General features: G+C 48.1%; 1 protein-coding gene across 1 annotated transcript; it reads right to left on the reverse strand.

Moving 5' to 3' along the window:
- Positions 1 to 209: 209 nt before the first annotated feature.
- On the reverse strand, positions 210 to 2,158 carry LOC140216601 (uncharacterized). Its single transcript, XM_072286976.1, has one exon. It carries the CDS (start codon positions 2,103 to 2,105, stop codon positions 210 to 212), a length of 1,896 nt encoding a protein of 631 aa, XP_072143077.1. The 5' UTR covers positions 2,106 to 2,158.
- Between the last annotated feature and the right edge of the window lie 11,865 nt (positions 2,159 to 14,023).

Here is a 14,023-nt window from a genome sequence, read left to right on the forward strand (position 1 = left end):
ATGATGATGATGCCCCACGGACGTTGGCCTACTCTGCGGCTTAATGTTCCGAATGATAAGTTAGGGGGAGGCTGGTTAGATATAGTACATTTCTTGTGATTTGCTAGAGAGAGAGAGAGACAACTTCATGTAGTCGCCTGCAGAACGACACCATGACTAAATGGCGCCGTGACGCGAGCCCTGACGTCTTCTCAGCGGGTGGTCTCTACTCAACTCCAGCGCGTGTTACTCCCGCGGTTGGTCGCCCTGTGGGGCAACGTTCCGTCGCTTTCGCTCGGCCTTTGTCTTTCAAGAGCCGCCGAGACCTGCTGGACGGCCCAGGTTTGGCTTTCGTGGTCGTAGCATTCCGCCGCAGCCGCGAGTCGCGGAGGAATCGTTGTACTTGTCGAAGTCTCATTGGGGAACTTGGTGCAATCCCATAGGATGTGCGTCAGGGTGGCCCTCTCCCGCTGGCACACGCGGCACACATCACTCACATATAATTTAGGGTATAGATGAGTCATTAATACTGGGGTGGGTAAAGAACCAGTTTGCAATTGTCTGAACAGCACCGCCTCCGCTCGGCTCAGCCCCGTGTGCGGGGGTGGGAAAGTCCTTCGAGCCAGGCGGTGGAACTGGGTAAGTTCGTTGAACGTCGTAATGCGGTCCTTGGCACTACACCACGTTGGACGGTCGGTTGCAGCGGCGCGGTTGGTTAGCGCTCGCGCCACTGCGTGTGCCGTCTCGTTGTGGTTATCGTGCTTCTCGGACGAATCGTTGCCCGCGTGCGCCGGGAACCACTTGATTCTAACACACCGATTCTGTCGTTGCAGGTCAGCCGAGCACAGAACGCGCACAGCCTCACCACACACTTTGCCCTTTGCATAATTCCGCACTGCACTTCGGGAATCGCACAACACCGTCTGGCACCCGGGGTCGGCAATGGCCAAGGCAATGGCCACCTCCTCCGCCTGACACGCCTCGCGGACCCGTAAGCTCGCCGCTGCCCTCGTCGCGCCGGACGACGCCTCGATGACGGTAGCTACGAACGCCGCGCAGTCTCCCTGGTATTCTGCCGCATCCACGAACCTTGCGTGCTCGTCCTTGGCGTGAAAGTCGATGAGGGCCCTGGCCCTCGCCGCTCTTCTCTCCTTGTTGTACTCCGGGTTCATGTTTCTCGGGATGAGGTCCACCCGAATCCGGCGCCGGGTTCCGTCCGGGACAGAAACGTCGCTACTCGCCGCTTTCGCTCCGGGCGTGAAGCCCAAGTATTGAAGTATGCGCCTGCCGGCTTCGGTCATAGAGAGCCGCTCCAGCTGGGCGGTCCGTTGCGCTTCCGCAATTTCGTCGAGGGTATTGTGTACCCCCAGGCTCAGGAGCTTGTTGGTGCTCGTACACTCGAGTAGTCCGAGCGCCGCCTTGTAAGCTCGGCGTATCAGGGCGTCGATTTTATTCCTTTCACATTGCATCCAGTTGTGGAAGGCTGCAACGTAGGTGACGTGGCTGATTACGAAGGAGTGCACAAGCCGAATCAAGCTTTCCTCCTTCATCCCGGCCTTGCGGTTGGCGACCCGTCTGATGAGACGTATTGCGTTGGTAATCTTGGCTGTAAGGCGGGAAATAGTCTCGCCGTTGCCCCGTCGCTTGTCTATGATCATGCCGAGCACCCGGATTTTGTCGACCTCCGGGATCACGTGGCCGTTCCTCGTCACGATCTTGATGGCCTCGTAATCCCTCGCTTCGCTCTTCTTACGTCTGACGTATTTCGGTGGTAACACCAGCAGTTCTGACTTGCTCGGTGAGCAGATCAAACCAGAACCGTTCAGCTGGTCTTCAATCGCGTCGACGGCTTCTTGCAGCGTGCTCTCAATGTGACCATCGCTGCCTCCCGGAACCCACAGCGTGATGTCATCGGCGTAGATGGTGTGCCGGACGCCCTCGACGCGAGAGAGTCGCTTGGCCACCCCGATCATGACGAGGTTGAATAACAACGGCGAGATGACCGAGCCTTGGGGGGTCCCGACACTGCCGAGCCTCTTCTCTTGGAGCCGTAGATCGCCGGCGCAGAGCTCAGTAGTCCGTCCCGTCAGAAAGTCCTTGATATAATTGTATGTTCTTGCGCCCATGTTGAGTCTGGACACCTGGGCTAGGATTGCAGAGTGCTTCACCTTGTGGAAGGCGCTCTGCAGGTCCAGCCCCAGAATGGCCTTGTTGTCTTTCGTTAGGGTATCTTCGTCAATTATATCTTTCTTCAACAGAATCATCGCGTCTTGGGTGCCGAGGGAACGCCGAAACCCGATGATCGTGGTGGGGTATAGTCCCGACTCCTCCAGGTAATCCTGCCACCTACACATGAGGACGTGCTCCAACACCTTGCCCACGCAGGACGTGAGCGAGATGGGCCGGAGGTTGTCCGTGTTCGGCGGCTTGCCTGGTTTGGGGATGAGTATGGTCTTGGCAGTCTTCCACTGCTGGGGCAGTGACCCCGCACTCCAACACTTGTTGTAGTAACCGGTGAGGTTTTCGATGGCCACATCGCTGAGGTTCCTGAGCGCTCTGTTCGAGATGTGATCCGCGCCGGCCGCCGACTTGCTGTTTAGTTCGTGCAGGGCCGCTCGCACCTCCTCGACGCTGATTTGCTAGAAATAGCTGAAATCTCCGCAATAATACAAGGCAACTGCAGTTCAATACGGAATCTGTCCTTCGTAAGTAGATCAACTGCCAAGAAAGTGTGCTGTTCTGTCTGTAACTTCAAATTACCACCATGTGTTGTTAACTCTTTCGGGCATCTCTAAACAAATCGCATATTGTAACTTCTTTGCCAAACGACTCTCCCAAAGATTATTTGCTTATATTAGATATGCTTTCTTTTAATTTTGATTCATTCTCAAGTGGTATGGCAGTTATACGTACTATCTTGAATGAATTGAAGGATCTTGTAAAGGCCTGCATAAAACGTTTTATTCCATACATGGTAAAAGAAAAAGCGAAAATCTCCCTAAATTTCCCGTGTGATATTACAGTTATAGACACATTAAAAGTGCCTGAAGAACAAATAATGTACCTTGAGCAATTTAGACGTCTTGCATATTAAAATTTCTGAGCTCACTTCCGAATTAAAAACGGAAGTTTCTAAACATAAGCACCCCTATTTCGGTGAAAAACCTACAAACATTATTTTGTCATCTCCTGAGAAATTCTGGATGCTGATTTCCGCCAGTAAACAGATTAGCGATGTTTTAGAGGTTAACACAGTTACAACTGATGATACTACATTAATAGGCGATGCACTTCACATCCATTTTAGGTGTGTGTTTACATGTGACAATGGTTCTATGCAGTTCTGTCATGTTTCAAATTCCCCTATGTCTGACGTTGCTATTACTGAGAATGTAATAATCTCTAATCGTCCTGAGACCACTCAGTGGCTGCTCCACCACTGACCATCTCGTGCAACTAGAGCATGAAATACGTGACGCGTTTCTTCACAAGCAATACTGCCTCGCGGTTTGCTTTCGATTTAGAAAAGCATAGGATACCACATGGCGATATGGAGTTTTGAGAGACCTGGCTGACATGGGAATTCGCGGAAGAAAGCTAAATTGTCTGTCCGATTTCATGTCAAATCGAACATTTCAAGTACGTCTCGGCACAATACTCTCGCGCGCATTCACACAAGAAAATGGCGTTCCACAAGGTTGCATTCTGAGCACGACGCTCTTCATTGCCTAAATGAACTCTGTAAATAAGATTATCCCATCATCTGTTATGCACTCAATGTATGTCGACGATTTGCAAATGGCTTGCCGTTCCTCAAACTTACCCACCTGGGAACGACAACTGCAAATAACGATAAATAATCTTACACAAAGGGCTAACAAAAATCGTTTCCGGTTCTCAACATACAAAACTGTTACAGTTCTCTTCTCCCAGAAGCGAGGGTTACACTGCACTCCAGGTCTCACATTGCATGGTACAAAGCTGCCGGTCAAAGAACATTACAAATTTCTAGGCGTAACGTTTGACACTAAATTGAACTTCCTGGCCCGCATTAACGCAACAAAAATTAAAGCAAATAAAGCACAAAATATCCTCAAGGTTTTATCGCATAGGCACTGGGGATATGACCGAACATGTCTACTACGTATATACCGCTCCCTTGTACGTTGCATCCTTGACTACGGCAGTGTAGTTTATGGCGCAGCTGGGCAGTCCTACATTAAGCGATTTGATCCAGTTCATAATCTCGGCATACGACTGGCAAGTGGTGCCTGCAGGACATCGCCTGTACAAAGTTTATACGTTGACTCTAATGAGCCTTCATTAGAGCACCGCAGAGCACAACTTACACTTTGCTATGTATTAAGAATTCGGTCATCACCACAGCGTATAAGCTACAACATTGTAACACAGTACAAGTTACGAGTACACTACACAAATAAATCAAACATAATTCGGCCACTCATCTTACGAGACAAAAAATATTGTGAGACCTATGATGTTCCTCCTCAAGCCATGCAGGTTGCCGAAAGGCCACCAAGATTGCCCCCGTGGTGCAATTTTACACAACTATGTGACTGGACGTTAACACATGTAAAGAAAAAAGACATCCATCAAAAACACATAATACAAGAGTTCCGAGCTATTCAAGAAAAATATAAAAATTACACTCAATTTTACACTGACGGCTCTAAAACACAAGAATACGTAGGTGTCGGGATCGTAACAAAAAATTGTGAAAACAACATCCGGATAAATAATTTTTCTTCAGTGTTTACCGCCGAAGTTTATTCCATATGGATGGCAGTTAAGAAAATTACTTCCGACAAGCAGAAGAATGCTATTATTTATACCGACTCGTTAAGTGCCCTAAGAGCCCTAAACTTGAACTCCGCGTCTGAAGCCCTGCTTGGCAATATCTTAAAGATAGTATTTAACAAGAAATACGAAGGAACCATACGATTCTGCTGGGTTCTAAGCCATGTTGGGATAGCAGGGAATGAAGCTGCAGATAGAAGCGCATCCATGGCAGCGCACAAAAGCATAACACACATAACACTTCCATACAAAGACAGCATCCGAGCGGTTCGTAAGGCCCTAGCATCAAAATGGCAACAAGAATATAACTCGTGCGTAAATAACAAGTTACATATGACTAAACCCCCGCTTCGCGAGTGGAAATCACGCATTCACCAAGAACGGTTCTACTTCGAATTGGACACACGCATCTAACACACAATTTTTTACTTCGAAACGAAAACCCACCAATATGCGAGAAATGTCATGAACCGCTTACAGTAACACACATCATTATATCATGTCCACACACTGAAACGCAGAGGCGGAAACATTTCAAAAATTTCTATCACTTTCATATACCTTTGCACCCTGCCTTAATATTGGGCGATGATCCACTAGTGCCATTCACTAACTTGTTGGAGTTTTTAGATGAAACCGGTTATCTACATCGACTTTAAGGTGACACAGCTAATGCTGCATTAACATTGGATCTTACACTGTCCTGTGACTGGCGCAGCATTGCCTTAGTCGCTTTTGCGCCATTAAATCCGAATTAACTAACTAACTTGTGCGTAATAAATGAAATGAAGAAACGATAAAAAATGGAAAATAAACTTGATGAAAAAGCAACTTGCCGCAGGTGGGAACCGAACCCACAACCTTCGCATTTCGTGTGCGATGCTCTACCAATTGAGCTACCGTTAGCCACCCAAGAAGATCACGTTCTCGTGACGCCTGCGGCAAAAAGGACGTTCTACGTCCGCCGCCAAGGTCTGTGAGTGGTGGCGCTTGCTAACACTCCCAGGGTTCTGCTAGGACACATAAATACCCGCGAACGTGTACGGGGAAACGGCGCCGCGGTAGCTCAATTGGTACAGCATCGCACGCGAAATGCGATGGTTGTGGGTTCGGTTCCCACCAGCGACTAGTTGTTTTTCATTCACTTTAATTTCCCATATTTTATCGCTTCTTCATTTCATTTATTAAGCACAAGTAATTTCCCCTATGTTGTCCTTGGTGTGAGTGTTTGATGGCTTCTTATGATATGACTAATAAAAATCGAGCCCCCGGTTAACCCACGTTCGTCTCGTTTATATATATATATATATAAATGGGGTTCGGAAAGTTGGTCGCTCCCCCCCCTCCCCCGGAAAAATGAAAACGTTCAGAATACGGTGCCCGTAACCATCAAGCCGTGATTGAGACCTTCCGATGCCGCTGTTTCTTCTTGTTGTGTGATACTGCGCTTTTGTAGGAGATGTTTCGGAATCCAGCGTTGCCCTGAATTCTGACGATACGCATGTGCAGACGCGTGGAGAGCGGGGTTATTTTTGCTTGTATTGTGTTATTTTTGCTTCCCTGCTCGCCATGATTCTATGCTAGAGGCAGGCAAAAGGATTAAACAAGACAGCACAATATCTCAAACGAAGCTGAACTGACATAAACAATTTTTCTTCCTGTTTAATCGGCGCGCTGATTTCGCCGACAAGAAATATGGACGACGGCGGCGGCGCACCCACGTCTCGGCGCACACTTCTATTTCGGGGATGGCAGCTGGTTAATGAACCCACAAATGCTACTTGAAGGCATCAATGTTTCCGGATCCGGAACCCTTGTTATGTAATGAACGAGAAGAAAGAAAACCGAGCGCCAGGAGAGTTATTCCTGGTACTAAAACATAAATACACCCGAAAGTGGATAGGGAAATGGGGCGCGTCACCTCTATTGGTAAGAGCATCGAACACGTAATGCCAAGAGGTGGGTTCGCGTTCCACTTGCGGCCAGTCGTTTTTTCATTCACTTTCATTTGCATAAATTTATAATTTCTTTCATTCAATTATGAGTAGAAGTAGTTTCCTCTGTGTTTACTAGGTGTCTTGGTTTCTTCGCTTCTTATAATATGATTAATAGATGTTATCATAATACCTAAACTTTAATTATAAAATCTTGATATTTATTTCATACAGTAGATTATTTATAGTAAACGTATTGTAAAATTTATAAAAGCAAAATAAATGAATAATAAATGAAAATTTACCCTGTCAACACCTGAAGTCTGTCGAGTGAGGCAATAGCTTAGCAGGACCCTTGAGTAAATATCAGGCATCGTTTGGCTTATCATTGGCCTCAGCGAGATTAGAAGAACTAGGGAGGCTTACACATTGCTAAATAATGGCCATGCACTCTGCTATAGAGGCCTTTTAGGTGAGAAGCAATACGGGGTAGGATTCCTAATCCACAAGGATATAGCGGGCCACAATGACGAATTCTACAGCATTATAAGAGACGTTAGCAGTAGTAGTAATAAAGCTGAATAGTAGGTATAGAATAAAGGTAGTAAAGCGTAAGCTCCAACATCCAGTCACGATGATTATGAAGTAGATCCGTTTTACGAAGATGTTGAATTAGCAATAATACAAGTCCAAACTAACTTTTATGCAGTAATAGGCGACTTCAATCCAAAAGTTGCGGGAAAGCAGGCTGGTGAATGACCAATTGCCCGCTACGGCATCAATTCTAGGAACGCTTGAGGAGAAATGCCAGTAGAATTCTCAGAAAGGAATAAGATGAGAATAATGAACACCTTTTTCTGGAAGCCTACAAACAGAAAGCGGACCTGGAAAACCCGTAATGATGAAATAAGAAATGAAACTGATCTCACACTTTTTGCCGACCCCAGTATAGTGCAGGATGTAGAAGTGTGACGTAAAGTGCAGTAATCCAAGGTTGGCGACGGCTAAGATTCATCTCAATCTGCGGAAAAAAAGAGTAAACTTGGTCAAGGAAAAGCCGCCCATCATACAGGCAGTAAGCGTAAAAGCAGGTTGGTACTTGCAAACAAATACGCAGCCTTAGAACAGAAAGATGAAGATGACGGAGAGGTAATGAATGAAAGCGTAAGTAGGCTGGTTTCCGAGGCAGAAATTGAACTAGGATGCCCCAAGGCAACCAGTAAGCGAGTACCCCCAAGTAACAAAGGACCCAATAAGGAAACTAAAATAATGAAAGTGTCTAACTGAAGAGATAAGATAGAATTCGCGGTACTGTCAAAACTGATCAACAATGCGAAAATAAGGGATATTCGATACTATAACGTGAGAAAGACCGAAGAAGCCATAAAAAATGTTCGCATCCTGAAATCAATGAGAAGGAAACTTTGCATTGAACAAACTAAGATGTATGCACTAAAAGATAAGCAGGGTAATATCATCAGCAACCTCGAATGTATAGTAAAAGCAGCGGAAGAATTCTATAATTAACATGTACAGTACCCACAGGAGCCAAGATACCTCCATTCGAAGCAGTAATGAATGGGATACAGAAACTCCTGTAACTAACGATTAGGTCAGAAGGGCCTTGCAAGACACGAAACGGGGAAGAGCGGCAGGAGAAGATGGAATAACAGTCGATTTATTCAAACATGGAGAAAACATAATGCTTGGAAAACTGGCGGTCCTCTATGCGAAGTGTCTATTGACTGCAAGGGTCCTAGAGAAATGGAAGAATTCCAACATTATACTAATCCACAAAAAAGGAGACGTTAAAGAATTGAATAAAATTATATGCCCATTAGCTTACTTCCGATATTGTATAAAATGTTTACCAATATATTTTGCAATAGAATGAGCGCAACACTGGGCTTTAGTCAACCAAAGGTACAATCTGGTTCAAGGAGGGATACTCTAAAGTGGATCACATCCATGTCATTATTCAGGTAATCGAGAAATCAGCAGAGCACAATAAGCGTCTATATGCGACTTTCATAGATAACAAAAGGGCATTTGATTCCGTAGAGATACCAGCAGGCATAGAGGCATTACGCAATCATGTAGTACAGACCGTTTACATAAATATCTTGGAATATATATACATAGATTACACAGCCACCTCAATTCTACACAAGTAGGAAGATACCTATCAGGAAAGACGTCAGACAAGGTGACACAATCTCTCCAATGCTATGCACTGCGTTCTTGGAAGAAGTATTCAAGTTATTAAACTATGAAGGCTTAGGAGTAAGGATCGACAGCGAATATCTCAGCAATCTTTGGTTTGCAGATGACATTGTTCTATGCAGCAACACTGCAGACAAATTCGGAGAAATGATTGAGTACCTTAACAGATAGAATGTAAGAGTGGGGTTGAAGATTAATATGCAGAAGACAAAGATAATGATCAATAGCCAGGCAAGGGAACAGTAGTTCTGGATCAGCACTCAGCCTCTAGAGTCTGTGAAGGAGTACGTTCACTTAGGTCCATTAATCACAAGAAAGCCGGATCATAAGAAGGACATTCACGGAAGAGTAAAATGGGTTGGAGTGCTTACGGCAGACATTGTCAGCTTCGGACTGGAAGCTTACCATTATCATTGAAATGTAAGGTATACAATCAGTGTATTTTACTGGTGCTGACACATGGGGCAGAGACTTGGAGACTTACAAAGAAGCTTGAGAACAAGTTAAGAACCGCGCAAAGAGCGATGGAATGAAAATTGACAGAGACAGAAAAAAGCGGCTTGGACAGAACAAGGACAGAAAAAAAGCGGCTTGTGTCAGAGAGAAAACGGGTATAGACGATATTCTAATTAACATATCAAGAGACAAAAAATGGAGCTGGGCAGGTCATGCAATGCGCTGTTTAGATAACCGTTGGACGATTAGGGTTATTAGATTATCAATCGTCTATATATATATATATATATATATATATATATATATATATATATATATATATATATATTAACGCGGGATATACGGTTTTAGGCGAATGACATGCACTATCTCCGAGGGGTGCTGTCGACGCCGAGGCGACGCGGCGCCGTTGGGAATGACCTCATAGTTCACTTCACTAACGCGGCGTATCACTTTGTAGGGTCCAAAGTATCTACTAAGGAGCTTCTCAAACAACCCCTGGCGACGGACTGGAGTCCACACCCAGACTTGGTCACCTGGCTGGTGCTCGACTTGCCGATGTCGAATGACTTGCCGTGCGTCTGTACTCTGCTGCTTCGCGATGTGTATGCGCGCGAGTTGACGAGCTTCCTCTGCGTGTTGAGTAAGTTGCTCGGCGTCGGCAGTAAGTGATGCGTCGGTGTCGTGCGGGAGCATAGCGTCTAGCGTGGTCTGGACCTCGCGCCCGTAGACAAGACGGAACGGTGTAAATCGTGTGGTTTCCTGAATGGCGGTGTTGTACGCGAATGTAACGTACGGCAGGACTTGATCCCATGTTTTATGCTGGACGTCCACATACATAGACAGCATGTCAGCTATGGTTTTGTTTAGCCGTTCCGTCAGTCCGTTGGTCTGCGGATGATAGGCAGTCGCCTTGCGATGCTGTGTACAGCTCAGCTCGAATATGTCCTCTATCAGTTGGGCCGTAAAGGCAGTGCCTCTGTCGGTGATGACATTTGATGGGGCACCATGTCTGAGGACTATGTGATCGATAAAGAACTGGGCAACTTCGTAGGCCGTGGCACGCTGTACAGCTTTCGTCTCGGCTTAGCGTGTTAGATAGTCCGTGGCGACTATAATCCACTTGTTTCCGCTGGCTGACAAGGGAAAGGGTCCCAGAAGATCCATTCCGATTTGATCAAACGGCGCGCTAGGTGGTGCGATGGGTTCGAGTAACCCCCCGGGCTTCAAAGACGGCGACTTCCTGCGTTGACACTCACGGCAGCTTTGCACGTAACGCTTCACCGTGGTAGAAAGTCTGGGCCAGTAGTACGTCTGGCGTACTCTTGCAAGAGTGCGTGAAGATCCCAAGTGTCCAGACGTGGGCTCATCATGGCAGGCTAGGAGAATGTCATCACGAAGGGCGGCAGGTAAGATCAATAGATACTCTTTGTCGCTGGCACTCAAGTTTTTCTTGTAGAGGACACCATTTCGCAGGCAGAAGGTCGAAAGACTGCGAGAAATGTGTCGTGGGATTGTAGCATTCTTGCATTCTAGGTGATCGATGACAGGGCGCATTTCGGCGTCGTCGCGCTGCCGTATGATCAAGTCAGATGCGGTGAGGGCCCCAAGGAATGCGCCGTCTTCGTCCATGTCCTTATCACAAGTTTTGACGGGAGCGCGCGACAACGCGTCAGCATCTTCATGTTTGCGGCCCGATTTGTATACGATGGTAACTTCTAACTCCTGCAGACGGAGACTCCATCGAGCAAGTCGCCCTGATGGGTCCCGTAAGTTGGCTAACCAACACAGGGAATGGTGGTCTGTCACCACCTTGAAAGGGCGACCGTAGAGATAAGGCCGAAATTTCATGATGGCCCACACAACCACTAGACACTCTTTCTCGGAGGTGGAGTAGTTGATTTCGGCTCGTGAAAGTGCAACTGGCGTAAGCGATGACTCGCTCGACGCCTTCCTGGTGCTGAACGAGTACAGCGCCAAGACCGATGTTACTTGCATCGGTATGTACCTCGGTGTCAGCGTCCTCGTCAAAGTGAGCGAGGACGGGTGATTCCTGCAGGCGTTGCCGTAACTCGGTGAAAGCTGCGTCTTGCTCATCCGTCCAAACGAAGGGTGTGTCTTCTCGCCTGAGGCGTATGAGTGGTTCGGCGATGCGCGAGAAATTAGCGATGAAGCGATGATAGTACGCACACAGACCGAGAAAGCGGCGTACTGCTTTCTTGTCACGAGGAGTCGGAAAAGCAGCAACAGCAGATGTTCTGTCTGGGTCAGGCTGGACACCATCGGCGTTCACGACATGCCCGAGAAACTTCAGCTCTTCGTAACCGAAGTGACACTTTTCTGGCTTTAGTGTGAGATTAGCGGAGCGGAGCGCCTCAAGTACCGCCTCTAAACGCTTCAGATGTTCTTCGAAGGTCGCCGCGAACACGACAATGTCATCTAAGTATACTAAACAGCAGTGCCACTTCAGACCCGTCAGAACAGTGTCCATCATTCGCTGGAATGTGGCCGGTGCAGAACACAGGCCGAATGGAAGTACTTTAAATTCGTACAGTCCATCAGGGGTAAATAAGGCAGATTTTCGCGATCTCGTTCGTCAACTTCGATCTGCCGATATCCGCTCTTCCGATCTATGGATGAAAAATACCTGGTTCGCCGCAGTTGATCTAACGAATCATCGATCCGCGGAAGCGGATCGATGATTTGTTAGACTTTTTTTTGTGACGTTATTCAACTGTTTGTAGTCAACGCAGAACCTAAGCGTTCCGTCTTTCTTTTTGACGAGGACCACCGGTGATGACCAAGGGCTTTGGGATGGTTGTATGACGTCATCGTCGACCATTTCTTTCACTTGTGCATTAATAACGTTGCGCTCTTTCGCCGATACGCGATAAGGCAGTTGTCGTATGGGAGGAGAATCGTCATACGTGATTATTCGGTGCCTCGTGATGGGCGTCTGGCGTACCTTAGAGGAAGATGCGAAGCACTCCTTGAACCGAAGGAGCAACTCGCGCAGCGCTTTCTGCTTTTCCTCCGAAAGGTCTGAATTGATGTCGATATTGCTGAGTGTCTGAGCTGCGTTCTCCTTCGTCATAGACGCGAAGCATTCAGCAACGTCGGCTATGGGCTCAGCGAAAGCGATAGTAGTACGACGAAATAGGTGCCGATGTTCCTGGCTGAAATTCGTCACGAGGAGCGCCGAAAATCCACCTCGAAGCATAATGAGACTAAAGGCTGCACATACACCATGAGTAAGCATAAGAGAGCAATTGCCCTCTGCAACAGCTTCACCGTCACGCAGATCGTCGCATACGACCATTACCAGGACACTTGCGCGTGGTGGTACAGTTACACTGTCGGCGTAAACTCGAAGCGCGTTACGTCGGCAATTGTCGCGGTTGTTCGCTGCTCTTTCTGTCGAAAAAGTCACTGTGCGCTCCCGGAGGTCTATAATGGCACCATACTCTCGCAGAAAGTCGGCGCCCAAGATGAGGTCCCGAGAACAATCGCGGAGTATAAGGCAGCTGGCTGGAAACGTGGACCCACGAATTTGTACTCTGACCGTGCACATGCCCAACGGTGTTACGATGTGCCCGCCAGCAGTACGAATTTCCAAGGCGTGATGACTTTTCTAAGTTCCTTCGCTAGTTTTCCGCACAAGATTGAGTAGTCGGCCCCCGGGTCCAATAACGCACTAACGTGGCGGCCGTCGAGCACAACTGGTATGTCTAGCGAGAGTCTGTCGCTGAGTTCGGCTGCTCTCGTCGCTGAATCGTGCTGAATAGACCGTGCTCGCGTCGATGGGAGGTCTTTGGAAGGGCGACTATCAGTGGCCTCGCCCCCGAAGGTCGCTGTTCTTAGTTTTCCCGGCGAGGGCTTGCCGATCGTCCCTGCGCTGCCATTGGGGGGCTTCTAGGAGCGGGGGAAGAACGCCTGGGGGACGGCGAGGGCGACTGCCGCCGCGGGAACAGTGGCATACTCTGCTGGGTCAAGTATTCTTCAATCGCCCTTGGCCTTTCGCCATATCTGGGCCTTGGTGAATCCGCGGCAAAACCTTGCAGTCCGAGGCGGCTGTATGGGCATTCGCGGTATACGTGACCGGCTTCTCCACAATGATAACACAGAGGCCTTCTGTCCGGGGTACGCCAGACGTCAGACTTCCTTTCGAGCGGGCGCCGATCCTCCATACGTTGGATCGGTTGCACTGATGGGAGCGGTGGGGCGTATGACGCGGCGTAAGACGTGGTGGGGTCGAAATGGGTCGGAGCACGGACAGGGACTCGCCTCAAAACTTCCGCATATGACGGCCGCTGCAACTGTGCTGTCACAGGCGGCGCATTGCTGCTTGGAACGGGACGTTGGATCGCTTGCTGCACTTCGTTCCTCACAAGGGCAGAAATGGAACTTAGCGTGGGCTGAGGCGGGCAGGTGAGCCGTTGAAGCTCATCACGCACCACAGAGCGGATAAGGTCTCGGAGAACGTCCACGTTTCCAAAGGCCATCGCGTCCGTCAGTGAAGCAGCGTTCGCGTGCCTGTCATACGGAGCTGAGCGCTGGTCCGAAGGTGAAGTTGCGTTCAATTGCCTTTCATAGAAAGCTGAGCGCTGGTGTAA

This window comes from Dermacentor andersoni, chromosome 3 (assembly GCF_023375885.2).
Source record: "Dermacentor andersoni chromosome 3, qqDerAnde1_hic_scaffold, whole genome shotgun sequence".
NCBI classification, from domain to species: domain Eukaryota; kingdom Metazoa; phylum Arthropoda; class Arachnida; order Ixodida; family Ixodidae; genus Dermacentor; species Dermacentor andersoni.

Bases quoted from the DNA above. Each gene is read 5' to 3' on its own strand.
- LOC140216601 (XM_072286976.1), bottom strand. From the start codon at position 2,105: ATGGGCGCAAGAACATACAATTATATCAAGGACTTTCTGACGGGACGG.